The 14,645-nt window shown below is 41.0% G+C and overlaps 1 protein-coding gene across 7 annotated transcripts in view; it reads right to left on the bottom strand.

Moving 5' to 3' along the window:
• The window catches only part of LOC118315579 (voltage-dependent calcium channel subunit alpha-2/delta-1), a 54,659-nt gene that overhangs the window by 30,965 nt on the left and 9,049 nt on the right, over window positions 1–14,645 (bottom strand). For all 7 annotated transcript variants that reach the window (XM_035642970.2, XM_035642972.2, XM_035642974.2 and 4 more), the window contains exons 4-6: window positions 3,458–3,517; window positions 2,713–2,748; window positions 1,681–1,810 (exon numbers count right to left, since the gene is read on the bottom strand). In XM_035642970.2, coding sequence (XP_035498863.2) covers window positions 1,681–1,810; window positions 2,713–2,748; window positions 3,458–3,517 — 226 coding nt within the window. The remainder of the gene's footprint in view (window positions 1–1,680; window positions 1,811–2,712; window positions 2,749–3,457; window positions 3,518–14,645) is intronic.

Genomic DNA, 14,645 nt, shown 5'->3' with positions numbered 1-14,645 from the left:
CCCCTGCTCGAGCCAAACTGAGTTTAACCTTGATCCTAAAACCTTGTCTCAGTCTCAGTCACCATGATGGAGATTTGTCATAACATGAGTGCACTACCAACTTTGGGTTCTCACACACATACACTTTCCCACATAGTTTTTTTCAACTCGCTCACACCAGACTTCAGCCCTGAATAGATTCTAGCTCAGTGTACGCATCCTCATCACAGACTACTAATAAAATGCATCCTTGAGAGAAAGGGAGTGTGAGGAGTCTTGGCACCCAGCCCAGATTATGGCCGAAGAGGACTCCCGGGGGTGCATAATGACAAAGTCAAAAGTTCAAAAGCATGCACCGGGCTTGCACTTTTACAGATAACACACCCCAAAAATCGTGTGTGTCTATCCCCGTTCGTCACATCTGCCCCTTTGTGTGGGGTCAGTGGAAATTTGAGGTGTATAACCTTGGGGCCAGACGGTACCCCAGCAGGCTGAGAGCCATGCTGAGGAAGTCGCTCAATCCTGCTGTCCCCCTAAGTCACTGCTGATGCACCACACCCTACTGCAAACTCATTACTAAGTATTTAAACTCATATACACAGACACACAGATAACAGTATGTGCGTGCTGAGCAGCGACAGTGCAGCCCTGTTGTTAAAGAAACTATCCTGCAACCTGTATCGTGTCCATACTCATCATGAACCATGTGTCCTGGTGAAGTATCCTTATGAAAATCATTGAACACGATATTGATCTCTACTTGTAGGTCACACTATGATAGGAGCATAAGTTAAGTGCTTAGGGTGTAAAAATAGAATAAAAGAAAGCCATTCATATATAATAAATAATTCAGACCACAGTTAAGATATTCAACAGACCATCCTTAAGTCATTGACATTCAACTTCCACTGTGCTAATGTCAGAGAGACTCTACAGAATCAAATTATCAGAACCACTCATTGTAAATGTCACCACGTGATGATGACATGGTCAGAAATGTACTTTAATAAAAACAGGGCACATGCACTCTTTAACAGTTGTGTTAAATGTTTCATTATAAATATATAATGGTCCACATTCTTTTTTATATCAGTGCAGTGAACAAAGCCTTACTTGGTGACGCATTTTGCTAATGGGGGCAAGGGGAAAGAGCACAGCCACCATGTCCGATTTCACAGAATAAAGTGTAAGAACTAGGAAAATCTAAGAAGGAATATCTGCATATGCATGTGCCGTGAAGAAAGACCCATTTTTGTAATTAAACTTCTACTCACTTCAAATCTACAGGACTTTAAAAGATGTATGTAATATATAGTACTATTATGTGAGATGAACATGAACAGACTGAATCGAAAGACTCATTTTCAAGCCACACTCATGTTTGGAGGTTTGCTGAGACAAAGGCTGAAAGCATACAGTATGTCAATCCATTTCATTAGGTGAACCTCTGTTCATATACATCCCAAGGACACGAGGATCGGCTAAGAGAGGAGAGGAGAGGATACGATCCTATTATGCTGTTCACTTTTTTTTGTAATCATCATGTAGCTATGAACTAATTTGCTAAAGGTTCAATGTGTAAACAACATTTTGTAATATGCTGGTGTGTCAGTTGTATCCATGGTTACCGCTGGGGTTTGTGTGTACGTGTGTGTGTGTGTGTGTGTGTGTGTGTGTGTGTGTGTGTGTGTGTGTACTCACAGCCATCATAGATGTCAGTGGGGATGTGGACAGCCGTGTGGTTGTGATCAGTCAAACGCTTAAATGAAGCGTCCTCTTTAAAGTCTGGTCGAATCCTGTATTTTCTTCCCTCTGTCTCATTTGCTTCCAGCTGTGGGGGGGGGGGGGGGGGGGGGAATCAAGATTCAGACCCAAACGCTGACGGAAGTTTCACGATATCCTGCAGAGCATCTTTCTCCTATCTGCTGATGCATCATAGCATCTGTGATGGATTTCTTTAAAGAGACGAGGCCAGGTGGACTATATAGTACACCCTCATTAACTCTCATGTAATAATGTCAAAGCTGCAATTTTCACACCCTCCCAAGTTGTTAAAGAAAGTACAGCATCATCAACTGTATGCTTGATATTTTGTACTTTTCTCCCCTTTTTATCATCTTCATTTGCGAGGGAGTGACAGGAGACCAACAGATTTTCTATGCACCTCGTGGAGATTTACATCAAAGACAATAGTACAGATGTAGGAGATGGATGAAGAAAGCATTATGAGATATGGAGGAAAAAATGCACGGTAGAGAGAGGGTGAGGTAGCGAGATGGAGGGAGGGAGGGAGGAAAAAGCATGAGGGGGGAGGGAGAGAGTGTGTGAACAGTTACTTCCTAATAAAGCAGCAGTGTAGCCGGCTCATACATCTCATCTGTCAATTAGAGCAGAACATGGCTGAAACCTCTTCACCTGAGAGAGGGTGGGAAGAGGGATGACGGAGAGGAAGCTACACGGAATGAAAAGCCTGGAGAAGAGGCAGAGGAGGGAGGGACTGCAGTAAAGGCTGAGGCAATGATATAAACCGAGAGTGGGATAAATAAGGCATGGATGTGTTGAATAGAGGAAGAAAAATGGAAGAGGGGAGGGAGACTGAGGAGGTGAACGGGAGGACAAGGGACAGAGGGTCAGCGATACCATATTACTGGTCCATGTCCGAGTTTGACCTTTGTGTTTGCAGCGGCATAAATGGGAGGAGAACAAAAAGGTAAAAGGAAAAAGCCCACTCACATTGTCCTTTGCGTTGTAGTAGGAGATTTCATCATCCTGTAAATAAGTCACACACAAGCAAAAATATCATTTTGTGGATGCTTTTGGGTGTTTACACAAAGATGCATTAAATTAATATTATCATGAAACGCTTAATCCATTTCTTTGTTTTGTTAGCAGGACACCCCATTAGTAATTACTCCAGTTTTATGTTAACAAAGACACTGGTCTATGCAACCAATCGAATGAATACTGCATGAGTTAAAGTGAGTGTGCAGTGTTCCACATCTGTGTGCCGGGAGCCATTTGCAATGCTCCAGGGTAGAATTTCCTTGCCGTTGAGGAAACAATATAATAATTCACATGGTTAGATGCATGTATAACTGTCTCTGGGACCAGTGTTTTTCCTGACCACCACTTTCCTGTCAGTTACATTTGTCTGTCGCTGTGGTTCTTAGAAAGCAGAGTATCTGTCATGTGAAATGAGAAGCATAATGCGTCGTAACACTGTGAAATGTGCATTGAACCTATTTAATAATAGAGCTGTAATCACTGCTAATGACACACAGACACAAACCTACTCAGACAATCAAATGAAGTCATGGTCAGTAAATGTAGACTTCATGTATGTGTGTTCGTGTGTGTGTACACATACCCGTGTTTCACCGGCATACACTAAATAAAACACATAAAATTTGTAGGTGTAGGTATCCCTATATGAGTAAGTCCACAAGTATGTGTGTGCATTTTTGTGTCCCCCTGTTACCTCAAACTCGTCTTTCCACGCATGCTCCATCTGGAATCGCTCAGCAGCTGCGGCCAGTTTCTTGGGAGTGAAATAAGACAGGATTTTGGATTTGAAACTGCACAAGGTATGCCTCCTTCACTGCTTCGGCCTAATTATAGAAAACGTGACTGAAAGCAAGTATGTTAAAAGTCATGATGGACACCGTCCCAAAGACAGAGCAGTGATGATGAAGTCACTTAAAGAGTGAGGTGAGGCAGAGAGGGAGGAATTAAGTGAAGGGGAGTCAACAATGTAAGAAACAGCAGTTCATTGAATAAAGAGCAGATGGATTACCATCTGAGAGGCTGTCAATCAACCTGCAACCTACAAAATAACAAGGGGATATAAATGTAATTAACTTCACTTTTGCTTTACCATGAACACACACACACACACACACACACACACACACACACACACACACACACACACACACACACACACACACACACACACACACACACACACACACACACACACACACACACACACACACACACACACACACACACACACACACACACACTTGGAAACAATATGAAGAGAGAGAGAGCGTAGAGGTAAGCATAGTTAATTTGTGGCACTAGAAAATATCTTACACGGTAGAAGCAATTAAAAGGGAAAGGCACAAACTAAACTATACTGTATTCATCACTGTGGGAAGAAACAACAGTCTCGACTGCTCTGTCCGGGGAAGTATATTTATTTATTACTGAAACAACATTAGTTTGGAATTGAACCGAATGAAGACACTGGGATATTTACACATTTGGATATTGCTTTCAAGTTACACAACACATTTAATGTTTCATTTGGCTTTCTGTATCCTCTCACAGACTGATTCAATCCACACAAGAACATAATGACGCTGCTGATGTGTGAAACAATTGAATCCATTATCGCAAATATTTCTGGCTCAAAGTTTAATTTCTATGGTCCGGTACATGGAGATGGAAACCGCATGGGGTTTAGAATAAAGGAACAGTGTGTTCCCAAGGCAGGCGGACGCAGAAGAAAACCAAACAAACACTTCTGTACAACTCAGTGTTTATGTTCACCAAGGCAAATCCACACTGATCAAACCTTAGCTTGGCCCTGGCCTGCCCGGCTCACACTCTGCTGGGTAATGACAAGCCTGAGGAGGAAAAGGTTGCCCTTCAATAAACCCTGCTGTCTGACACACTGGCTTCCCTCACAACAGCACAGTTACAATAGCTTCAGAGAAACTCCACTCAGTGACGTATTATGAATTCTTAACAGCAATCAGAATTGATGACGATAAAGTGTATTCATTTATTCATTTTGGACTGTGAAAAGTAGAAAAGTATAACATCCGGCATTACAGATCTGTGCATGAACAATAACTAGATGAGATGCTTATAGTATAGCGTATACATTTCTATGAGTGTGGGTATGAATGTGTATGAGTGTGTGTGTGTGTGTGTGTGTGTGTGTGTGTGTGTGTGTGTGTGTGTGTGTGTGTGTGTGTGTGTGTGTGTGTGTGTGTGTGTGTGTGTGTGTGTGTGTGTGTGTGTGTGTGTGTGTGTGTGTGTGTGTGTGTGTGAGAGACCATGTGTCCGCTGTCGGCAATGGTTCCATTCCTGATCACCAGTCCCATCCCTTTGGCCTCAAGTTCTGGGCTCTGTTCCAGACCCGTCTCCACCTCCTCTGCACTGGCTGTCAGCGGCTAAATATACACCCTCTCCCAGCCGTAAACACACATTTACACACACACAAACTCACCAGAACAAAATGTTGATCATGAAATGATTATGCACCACGCTCACCATGCACAAAACGGTTCCTATAGTGAAGCATAAGATTTTCCATTTATAAACTTTGTCCAACAATGTTGTTGTTTTGGTTTATTTTCACCTGGCACTGATGCTGTTAAAACTATCTCAGTTATTTTGTCTAGAGATTTACATCTAAATCCATTATCGTGATTTTAAAATGTATTTTTTTCATAAATAAACATTTATTTACCTCCACCAAGGAAGTTATGTTTTAATATGTTTTCATGCAAAACCTATGCAAGCAATTTACACAGTGGAGGCATGAGGCATGGACTAAGGAAGAAGCCATTACATTACAGAAGAAGGGGCACATTCATATCAGGTACTATGAATTCATTTTTTTAAATTTTGAAGTCTGGTGTGTGTTGTTTGACATTGGTGGAGGTCAGTGCTCTCTGAGTGCCCACCTAGTTTCATGAGTAATGTAAAAATAAATATGCCTGATTTGAAGCCTCCTAATGCCAACATTTTGTGTCTTTTTGTTGATTACAATCTCACATCCACGTCTCTGACATCTTCGCAACAAGATGTAATGTAAAAGTATTAATAGGAGATTGCTTTACCAATGTTTTTACAGTGTTTTCTGCGGCTAAACAAATAATAAAAAATATATATTTTTTAACTATTTGGTGTACATATGTTTTTCTGCCAAAATTCAAACATTAAGCTCAATTAGGACATTCCGGATTGTATTCAACTTTTTCATAACTTTCATACTTCCCGAAATATTCTACTTTTTCATGATCATTCTAGTAATTACACAACTATCCATAAGCCACTTTCCTACATTTTTCCAATGTCAGCTAATGTCAATGTATAACATCACAAGACACTAATGTCACATATTGAGCTAAGGTTTCATCACTTTGGCATAAACGCAGACCATCTCTCGAAACATCTTACACATGTATATATATACAGCAGCAATTGAACATATAGATATTGATTAGAGATATCTTCTTTCATTCAGGATTCGCTCTCGGCGCGTTGTTGTGTGTGATGTGATACCACAAGTGTTAGCAACAGCTGTGTCAAGATACACATTTCTCTCATGTGTACAGTTTATGAAGACGCACACGCACACGCGCACACGCACACACACACACACACACACACACCTCCTAAGAGAGGAGACAGGGTTGTTAAAAATTCATGACAGGGCTTTGACAAGGCTCCTTTCCCCTCTGGAAGATATGGGGGAGGGGGAGTGTGTGAGGAAAGATACCTAATTACCCTTCTCTCTTTCCTCTGTATCTCGCTCTTGGTCAAACGGTCAAACGGTCAAACACACACACACACACACACACACACACACACACACACACACACACACACACACACACACACACACACACACACACACACACACACACACACACACACACACACACACACACACACACACACACACACACACACACACACACACACACACACACACACACACACACACACACACACACACACACAAAAAAAGCAACGACACAGTCAAATCCACTCTAGACTACAAAGCCTTGATTTGACGAGACCGCTTCCTGAGTGACAGTTCATCAGTTCAAACCAGAGCTACTGCAAGTTGACTTCCTGCCAGTTGATTAGAAGCAAGCATTGCCCTGATCAAACACACAAACTAAGCACTACAACAGTTTTCTTAATGGGAGTGCAGGGTTGGGCAGTTTTTGATATCGTTAAAAATCTTACAAGATAGGGTACACCACCTGATTAAAAATGTAGTATTTTATATGAGGCTCTCAGTGCATGTAATTCATTTGTTTTAAAGCATTTCTTGTATAAAAGGTGCGTGACAAATTATTGCTGTTATTATTATTATTATCATAATTTGCACTTAATGACAAAAATATGATACATGTTCAAGTCTTATGCTCTGAACAACATCTGAAATGAAACAGCAAATAACATTGATGAACAACAAATCTAAAACCTGAGTACAAATACAGTGGAAATACCAACTTGATAGCGTTTGCCATGCTTCTAACCTTCTGATGGTAATCGTGATGCATAATTATGATGCTTCTAAGTCTTCTTAAGTCTTATTTAACAGTTTCTTTTTTATTACATTCTTTAGTTCTGTCATCATTTTCAAAGCGTCTTCGACCACACAGAAAGTGGTGCGGGATAAACACTCTTGAGGTGTTTACTACATAGTTTCATTATGACAATAATGAAACAGACACCATTGCCGCTTTATTCCAATACTCCTGTATTACCTTATTACTACCCAACCCTTGAGAAATGCATAACATACTCCCTGTTGCATGCTTGACCTAACCATCCTCCCTCACTTTCTGTAGAAGATACCCTTGCTCTGCAACATAATAAGCCCACTCTATCACCGGATGACCACTGGAAACTTAAAGAGAGCCACCTCTCCCCTGCAGCCTTAATGGGGAATCGGGTCTCTGTGGAGAATGGAAATGGCTCTATAGGGAAATGAAATGCGGTGGTTTAAGGAATGAGGGGCTTCAGTAAGAAAAAGGAGCAAAGGGGAGAAGAAATTCATTAAGAGGCATGGGAGGCAAAAAACCTTCTATATTACCCACAGACAGCATTCTTAATACACATTGGTTAGCTATATATTAATACTATAGCTAATACTTCCCAGTTGAACATGAAAATGATGACCGCAACAACAGCTGGGCCTATCAATATTCCAAGAGCCAAATAGGACACATTATATTGTATTTCTCTTTCCACACACCTTCCGCCCTCCGTGCACATTGATGTATGAGCTCATTATGCACAGAAACGTTTGGGTTGTCCCACCTGCAAGCCCTACAGAGAGATGTGTCTGCCCTACTCTCACCAGTCTTAGTTGTCATACTGCCAGGGCGGCACACCATGCATTTAGTGAGAAAGCAGAGCACAGCTTAAAGGATAGACAGGGAAGATGAGACAGGCTCTGCTATACCTCAGAGAGCTTCCCCAGACTCTGTGTGTGTGTGTGTGTGTGTGTGTCCACAATTGCCTGAAATCAATTGGCCATTCAGAGCACACTGCCTTCTACCCCAGACAACAATGCAATGCTCACAAGAGTCCTAACGGTCTAAAAGATCATTAACACCCACATCCAGTCTTAACGCTCCCTTCCTACTTTCTGACACCTCGTCCACATTAATGAACAACGGCTTTCTATTCATCATAATGAGTCCAAACTCAAAGGGATGGCAAGAAAGTGAAAAATGGGGGAGGTGTGAAGGGTCAGCATGAGAGGCAGAAAATAGATGACTGAAAAGAGAAAAGATAAAGACATATTTTGAGCAGATGTATTAGAAAGGAAAGGACAGTCCAAAGTGAGAAAAAAATTATATTCAGACTCAGCATGATCCCAGCGTTTGTTGGTCTCATTAAAACTTAGCTCATGGAAATGAACAGAGATATATTTATATATTCTGTGTGCATGCCTGATAAATACATTATGTCAGTGTGTGAACAGCTCTGGCATGATCTTGCCCACTCCTTTATCATTTGCATTCACGATGTCATCTTGAAATGTATATCAAAGAGGAATACAAGTGACCAATGTATTTCGTGGTTACATGTAAACAACACAATATTAGATATGACAGTTCCAGACGCAGTTTTGGAAAATTTCTACAAATGAATGACATTAATTGTGCTTGTCCGACATCCGACAGAACCTTCTCCTGTCATTGTACACACGTTACAGTCTCGTTGCTTTTCATATTCTTAACATCAACAACTGCAGCATATATCTCTAGTAGATGTAATATAATGTTATTGTCTTCAAGGTTCCTTGTATAATGCTCAACAGTCCAGTTATCCATTGCCTCTTAATCAGAGATGTAAATTAAGTTGTCAAGTGTTTTGTGTGTTATCTGTGCACGTGTTTAATAGTCTCTTTGTGGCCCAGGTGTTAGACCATATTTTCATTAATCTGTTGCCTGCTGTCACAGTGTCATAATAGGAAGCACAAGATGTGACTTTAGGGTGTTTTCATGGCCGTGTGTGTGTGTGTGTGTGTGTGTGTGTGTGTGTTTAAACAGAAATAACATGAAAAAATTGATTGAAATTAGGAGTAGGAATATGTTTGGGAGACGAGGAATATGGAAAAGGGGGACAGACAGTCAAACAAAAGAATAGGGGAGACAACAGGAAGCATGAAAGAGAAGTAAAACAAAAGCTTAGAGAAAGGTCACAGAAAGGTACTGTATTGGGAATAGTTGCAGGGAAAGGGGAGATATCCAGCAAGAGAACGGAGGCAGTGTGATAAGAGAGAGACGGAGGTCAGAAGAGATACAGACATGTTGATTTCAAATTCAAGTTTGACAGAGAAATTTGGCAAAAGGCCAAAATCTGGACACAGGAGGGTCACAGTGGACTGGAGAAGGCAAAAAAAGGGCTGCAAGGGTTGAAGAAGGAGGGAAGGGAGCTATTCCAATTTTCCCTGGGTCCTGCCTGTGTTCCCCAGATTAATATGGCACATAAAGGAAACATGAAAAAGGGTCCTGTGTTCCCTTTAAGGAAAAAAACTAATTGTTGGGCATTTGCCACCCGGACAGCTTCAATGCACCGTAGCATAGATTCAACAAGTCTTTGGAACTGTAATGGACGGCTGGGGCAACATTCTTCCTAAAGATGTTCCCCCACGGTGTTTTGAGGATGGTGATGGAGACGATGTCTAACACGACGGGATCTGGAACAACTTCCATGGGAGTTGCATTGTGTTGACGTCTGATGACTGCAAAGTTCACATCATATAATTATAATACATTATTCCTTATAGAGACCCATTAGGGTATGTTTCATCATTGGATACAGATTATCCGACCCCCCGAAAAAAAAAGTTTAGTTAAAAGTGGTGAAACGTGTCCAGAAGATAAATGGAGGATTAATGGGTTTAACAGAATAATGAATTGAGGACCCTGGGGACATGGGGGAAAAAAAAATATATATATATATTTTTTTATAAAAATATATATATATATTTTTTTTTTTTTGGGGAGCATATATATATATATATATATATATATATATATATATGCTCCCAGAGGGAGAGATGTGGGAAGGAAGAAAGAGCGTGTGACACAGAGAAAGAGCAGAAGTATCTGCAGCTGCAGGAGCCCAGGGGAGAGCCGTGCTGCTCCACATGGCTTCTCTCAGAGGCCAAACCCTCCAATGGGAACAGTAAGTCCACAGCTGCTGCACGTCTCATCCCCTCCCTTTGACTCCCCTGCTCTCATGTGTGTATTTTAGAGATCTGTGTGTGTGTCTCCTGCTGTTCACACAGTTTATAGTGTGTGTCACCAGTTGAAACGTCAGAGGGAATCTTTGTTTACAACACTGAAACCCTGAGAACTATGTTATTCTGATGTAAAATATGAAAGAAGAAGGTATCATTCACTTGAAAGGTATTCTTAATAAAGTTGTAACTAATCATTTATCACCGATGATCATGCTGTATAGGTTCACTGTCTGTCGTCCTTACAGAAATGGTCTATATACTAGAAAATGTGAATGCTGCCTGCTGAAAGGCTGACACTAAACTGGATTGCTGGCTTGAATTTGGATAAAGAATGATGGAAGAGCAGGAAAAGTGGGAAATAAGAAGTTTATGTGTAATTACTAGAACGATCGCAAAACGTATATGAAAGTTGAATACAAGCCAGGATGTCCTAATTGAGCGTAACGTTTTGACGTTTGAATGAATTTCAGGGTTGAAAGGTGGGGAAAGAGAAGAGGGACAAGACAACAGGCTGAAACATTTTTGGAGAATACATTATTCTATTCTTGGTGTGAATCGATCTAATTACTCAGCAACGGTGCCAGAAAGCCACAGAATTAAAGTGGATTGTGATTGAGAAATACTATCGCATTCTAGAGTAAGACAGAAGCCACTAACGATCTTGTCACATGTTGATTACTGTAATTATAACAAAGAAAACAGTCGTACTTGTCTGTAAATGAACAATTTAAATGTTACCACGACCATTCGCTGATCCACTAACACAGTTTGTGTTTCTTCTCCATGAGTGTATTGACACTTGTCCCTTGCCAACCATAAGTCTTGTTAGAATTCCCCTTCTGCACTGCTCCCTCCCAACATGTTTCAGTCTAACACACACACGCACGCACGCACGCACGCACGCACGCACGCACGCACGCACGCACGCACGCACACACACACACACACACACACACACACACACACACACACACACACACACACACACACACACACACACACACACACACACACACACACACACACACGCCTCTTGTCTGTTTAGTATGATCAGCACAAAGCGGGAATGGGAGGTTGAGTAACATCTGCTCGGGAGACCGAAACATCTCTGATCGTATCATAGCCTCTGCTCATTACTGCCTTACGTTGGCGTCCTTACGGTGCGTGCGCGCGCACACACACACACACACACACACACACACACACACACACACACACACACACACACACACACACACACACACACACACACACACACACACACACACACACACACACACACACACACACACACACACACACACACACACACACACACACACACACACACAAACGAAAACATCATAAAGTCACATCTTGTGCTCCCTATTATAACACTGTGACAGCAGGCAACAGATTAATGAAAATATGGTCCAACACCTGGGCCACAAAGAGACTATTAAACACGTGCACAGATAACACACAAAACACTTGACAACTTAATTTACATCTCTGATTAAGAGGCAATGGATAACTGGACTGTTGAGCATTATACAAGGAACCTTGAAGACAATATATTATATTACATCTACTAGAGATATATGCTGCAGTTGTTGATGGTAAGAATATGAAAAGCAACAAGACTGTAACGTGTGTACAATGACAGGAGAAGGTTCTGTCGGATGTCTGACAAGCAAAATTAATGTCATTCATTTGTAGAAATTTTCCAAAACTGCGTCAGGAACTGTCATATCTAATATTGGGTTGTTTACATGTAACCACAAAATACATTGGTCACTTGATATTCCTCTTTGATAAACATTTCAAGATGACATCGTGAATGCAAATGAAAAAGGATTGGGCAAGATCATGCCAGAGCTGTTCACACAAAATGTTTGACGAAGCTGGGATGTCAGCTGCTGTTCTTAGTGAAAATTAAGGTTGGATATATAGAAAAGAATAATTATGTCATAACATTAAGTATGATCAATGAATGCTGTAAGCATTGTCATCACCTGTAACAGTTGGGATTCTAACAGAAGTTTCCATTGAAGATACTAATGACAACAATAATTTCTTCTTCAGAGCAATTCTTTGGTGTTAATTACCTTACCTTATCCTGTAAAATGATGCTTGTAAACAATTTTATGTTGTGTTTTGGCTAGTCTGTTGTTTAAGGACTAAAGGCACTTTACAATGTTTGTCTTAGTCACACAGCACACAGCAATCAGGGGTTCTGTGTCTTGCTCAAGGACACGTCAACACGCTCTGGAGGAGCCGTGGATGGAACCATAAACAATCTGAACCTTTCCACCTGCTGAGCCAGTTGTTGTGCATTGTGATTGACAGTCGTATGAAATTTATGAAAACCTACAACAACAATTACAACAATAGTCTTTGGACTTGTATTATTCTAAATAAATGACTTAAGGTGAAGCTTGAGAGCTTTAATGAGCGCAACACAGGTTCTTTGTATATTGTGGAGAGAGTTGGGAACATAATGATTAAATGAAGAGCTGAGGAGTGAATTCTGCTGCAGGACATTGCACAAATGTAATTGCAACAACTGCAAAAAGTATCTAAGACTGGCCTTATTAAATAAAAGTAATCACTCAGTGTCCATTTTTCATGCACAGATGACTGCAGCCATTAGAATGTTCTTAGCTCATAAATGACACTCATCATTTCCATAATTTCCAATAATAAATGTAACTCACATACCAGTAATCATGTTGCCAGCACTGGAAACGGAAGACACAGTTACACATGCAGACACCGTGTTCATGTACACAGTAAAGGACGCTCTCACACACACACACACACACACACATTCACACACACACGGTCAAATGTGTGCGAATGTCTGTCTTCAGTGTTTTATCAGTTTGCCTTTTGCCTTAACAGTTTTACAGCATCAATAATTAAGTTTTTAATTACAGTGTTTACATACATCAGGACAAAGCGGGGACAGAGGCGGGAGAGAGATGCTTGGATCTAGCTCCAGGCAAAACACTTTCAATATATGGTCAACCACTTTTGATAAACATTTTCAGTCTCTCTGAGTCACTCTCTCTCACACTCTCACACTCTCCTTCTCTCTGAAACATTGAGTCTATTCCCCCCTGCTCCATACTTTTTAGGACAAGTAAACATGTCTTTATTAATGCAAGTTGTATGAGATTTACACTGCAACGTCTACTGTCATACTCACGTTCTTTTACAGCGGAAAATTAAGTCAGTCTAATAAAACCATAATGTGGGCTCAGGGCCTCTCGAATTTTACAGTATGTGATCTGAGTTGACCGATATACAGTAAATGTGACTGACTGGAGATCAGGCTGTCTCCTTATTACCCGAGCTGACAACAAGCAACAATTAGGTGATGATTATTAATACTGGTCAAAGAGGGCACTGCGAGGGGAGAGGAGAAGTAGATCAGTCTGACAGCCGCTGTGTGTGCAGTATCAGCATATGTATGTGTGAGTGTCCCCTGCTGAGCCCAAGCCCCGGTATACGTTGTAATACCTCTGATAAAGCGGTCTCTCCGAACAGTGCGTGGCCTGGTACACATTAATAATGCATGTTACTCTCTGTTGCACACTTATTTAAGGAAGCATGAGTAGATACACACAGACACACACTTTGTGTCGCACACCTGTGGCTGTAGGTAAACTGACGCCCTTTCAAAGGTCATTCATCACACAGAGTTAAAAATCAGAGACAGAGAAGATGAGGGAGAGAAAGAGAGAGAGAGAGAGAGAGAGAGAGAGAGAGAGAGAGAGAGAGAGAGAGAGAGGGTGAAAGTTTGAAGGCAGTGGACAACATAGATTAAGTGTCTCCTGCAATTTCTGGTAAAATTGGCATAGAGAATCACTCCAAACATATAAAAGGCAATGACCAAGAAAGAAAGCTCCAACTGCAAAGATTCTCTTCCTGTATTATTTCTGATAAAATCAACAACCAAAACTCTTCCTCTAACTAAGAAGCTCAAAGAAAAACCTTGTCTGCTGGAAAAGTTTGTATACCAAGTTCTGATTTATGTTTGCTGGTGTTTCCTATCACTGTGGTTTAGAATAGAAGCTCTAGAAAGACATGGATAAACAATCAAACTAGGGGACCAACATTCTGAGCTCTCTTATCTAATCTCATCTGCTCTCTTTGTACCAGC

This window comes from Scophthalmus maximus, chromosome 7 (genome assembly GCF_022379125.1).
Source record: "Scophthalmus maximus strain ysfricsl-2021 chromosome 7, ASM2237912v1, whole genome shotgun sequence".
In the NCBI taxonomy this organism is placed as follows: Eukaryota; Metazoa; Chordata; class Actinopteri; order Pleuronectiformes; family Scophthalmidae; genus Scophthalmus; species Scophthalmus maximus.
Note: the sequence above shows the minus strand (reverse complement) of the source record. Positions and strands in the feature narration are given on the sequence as shown.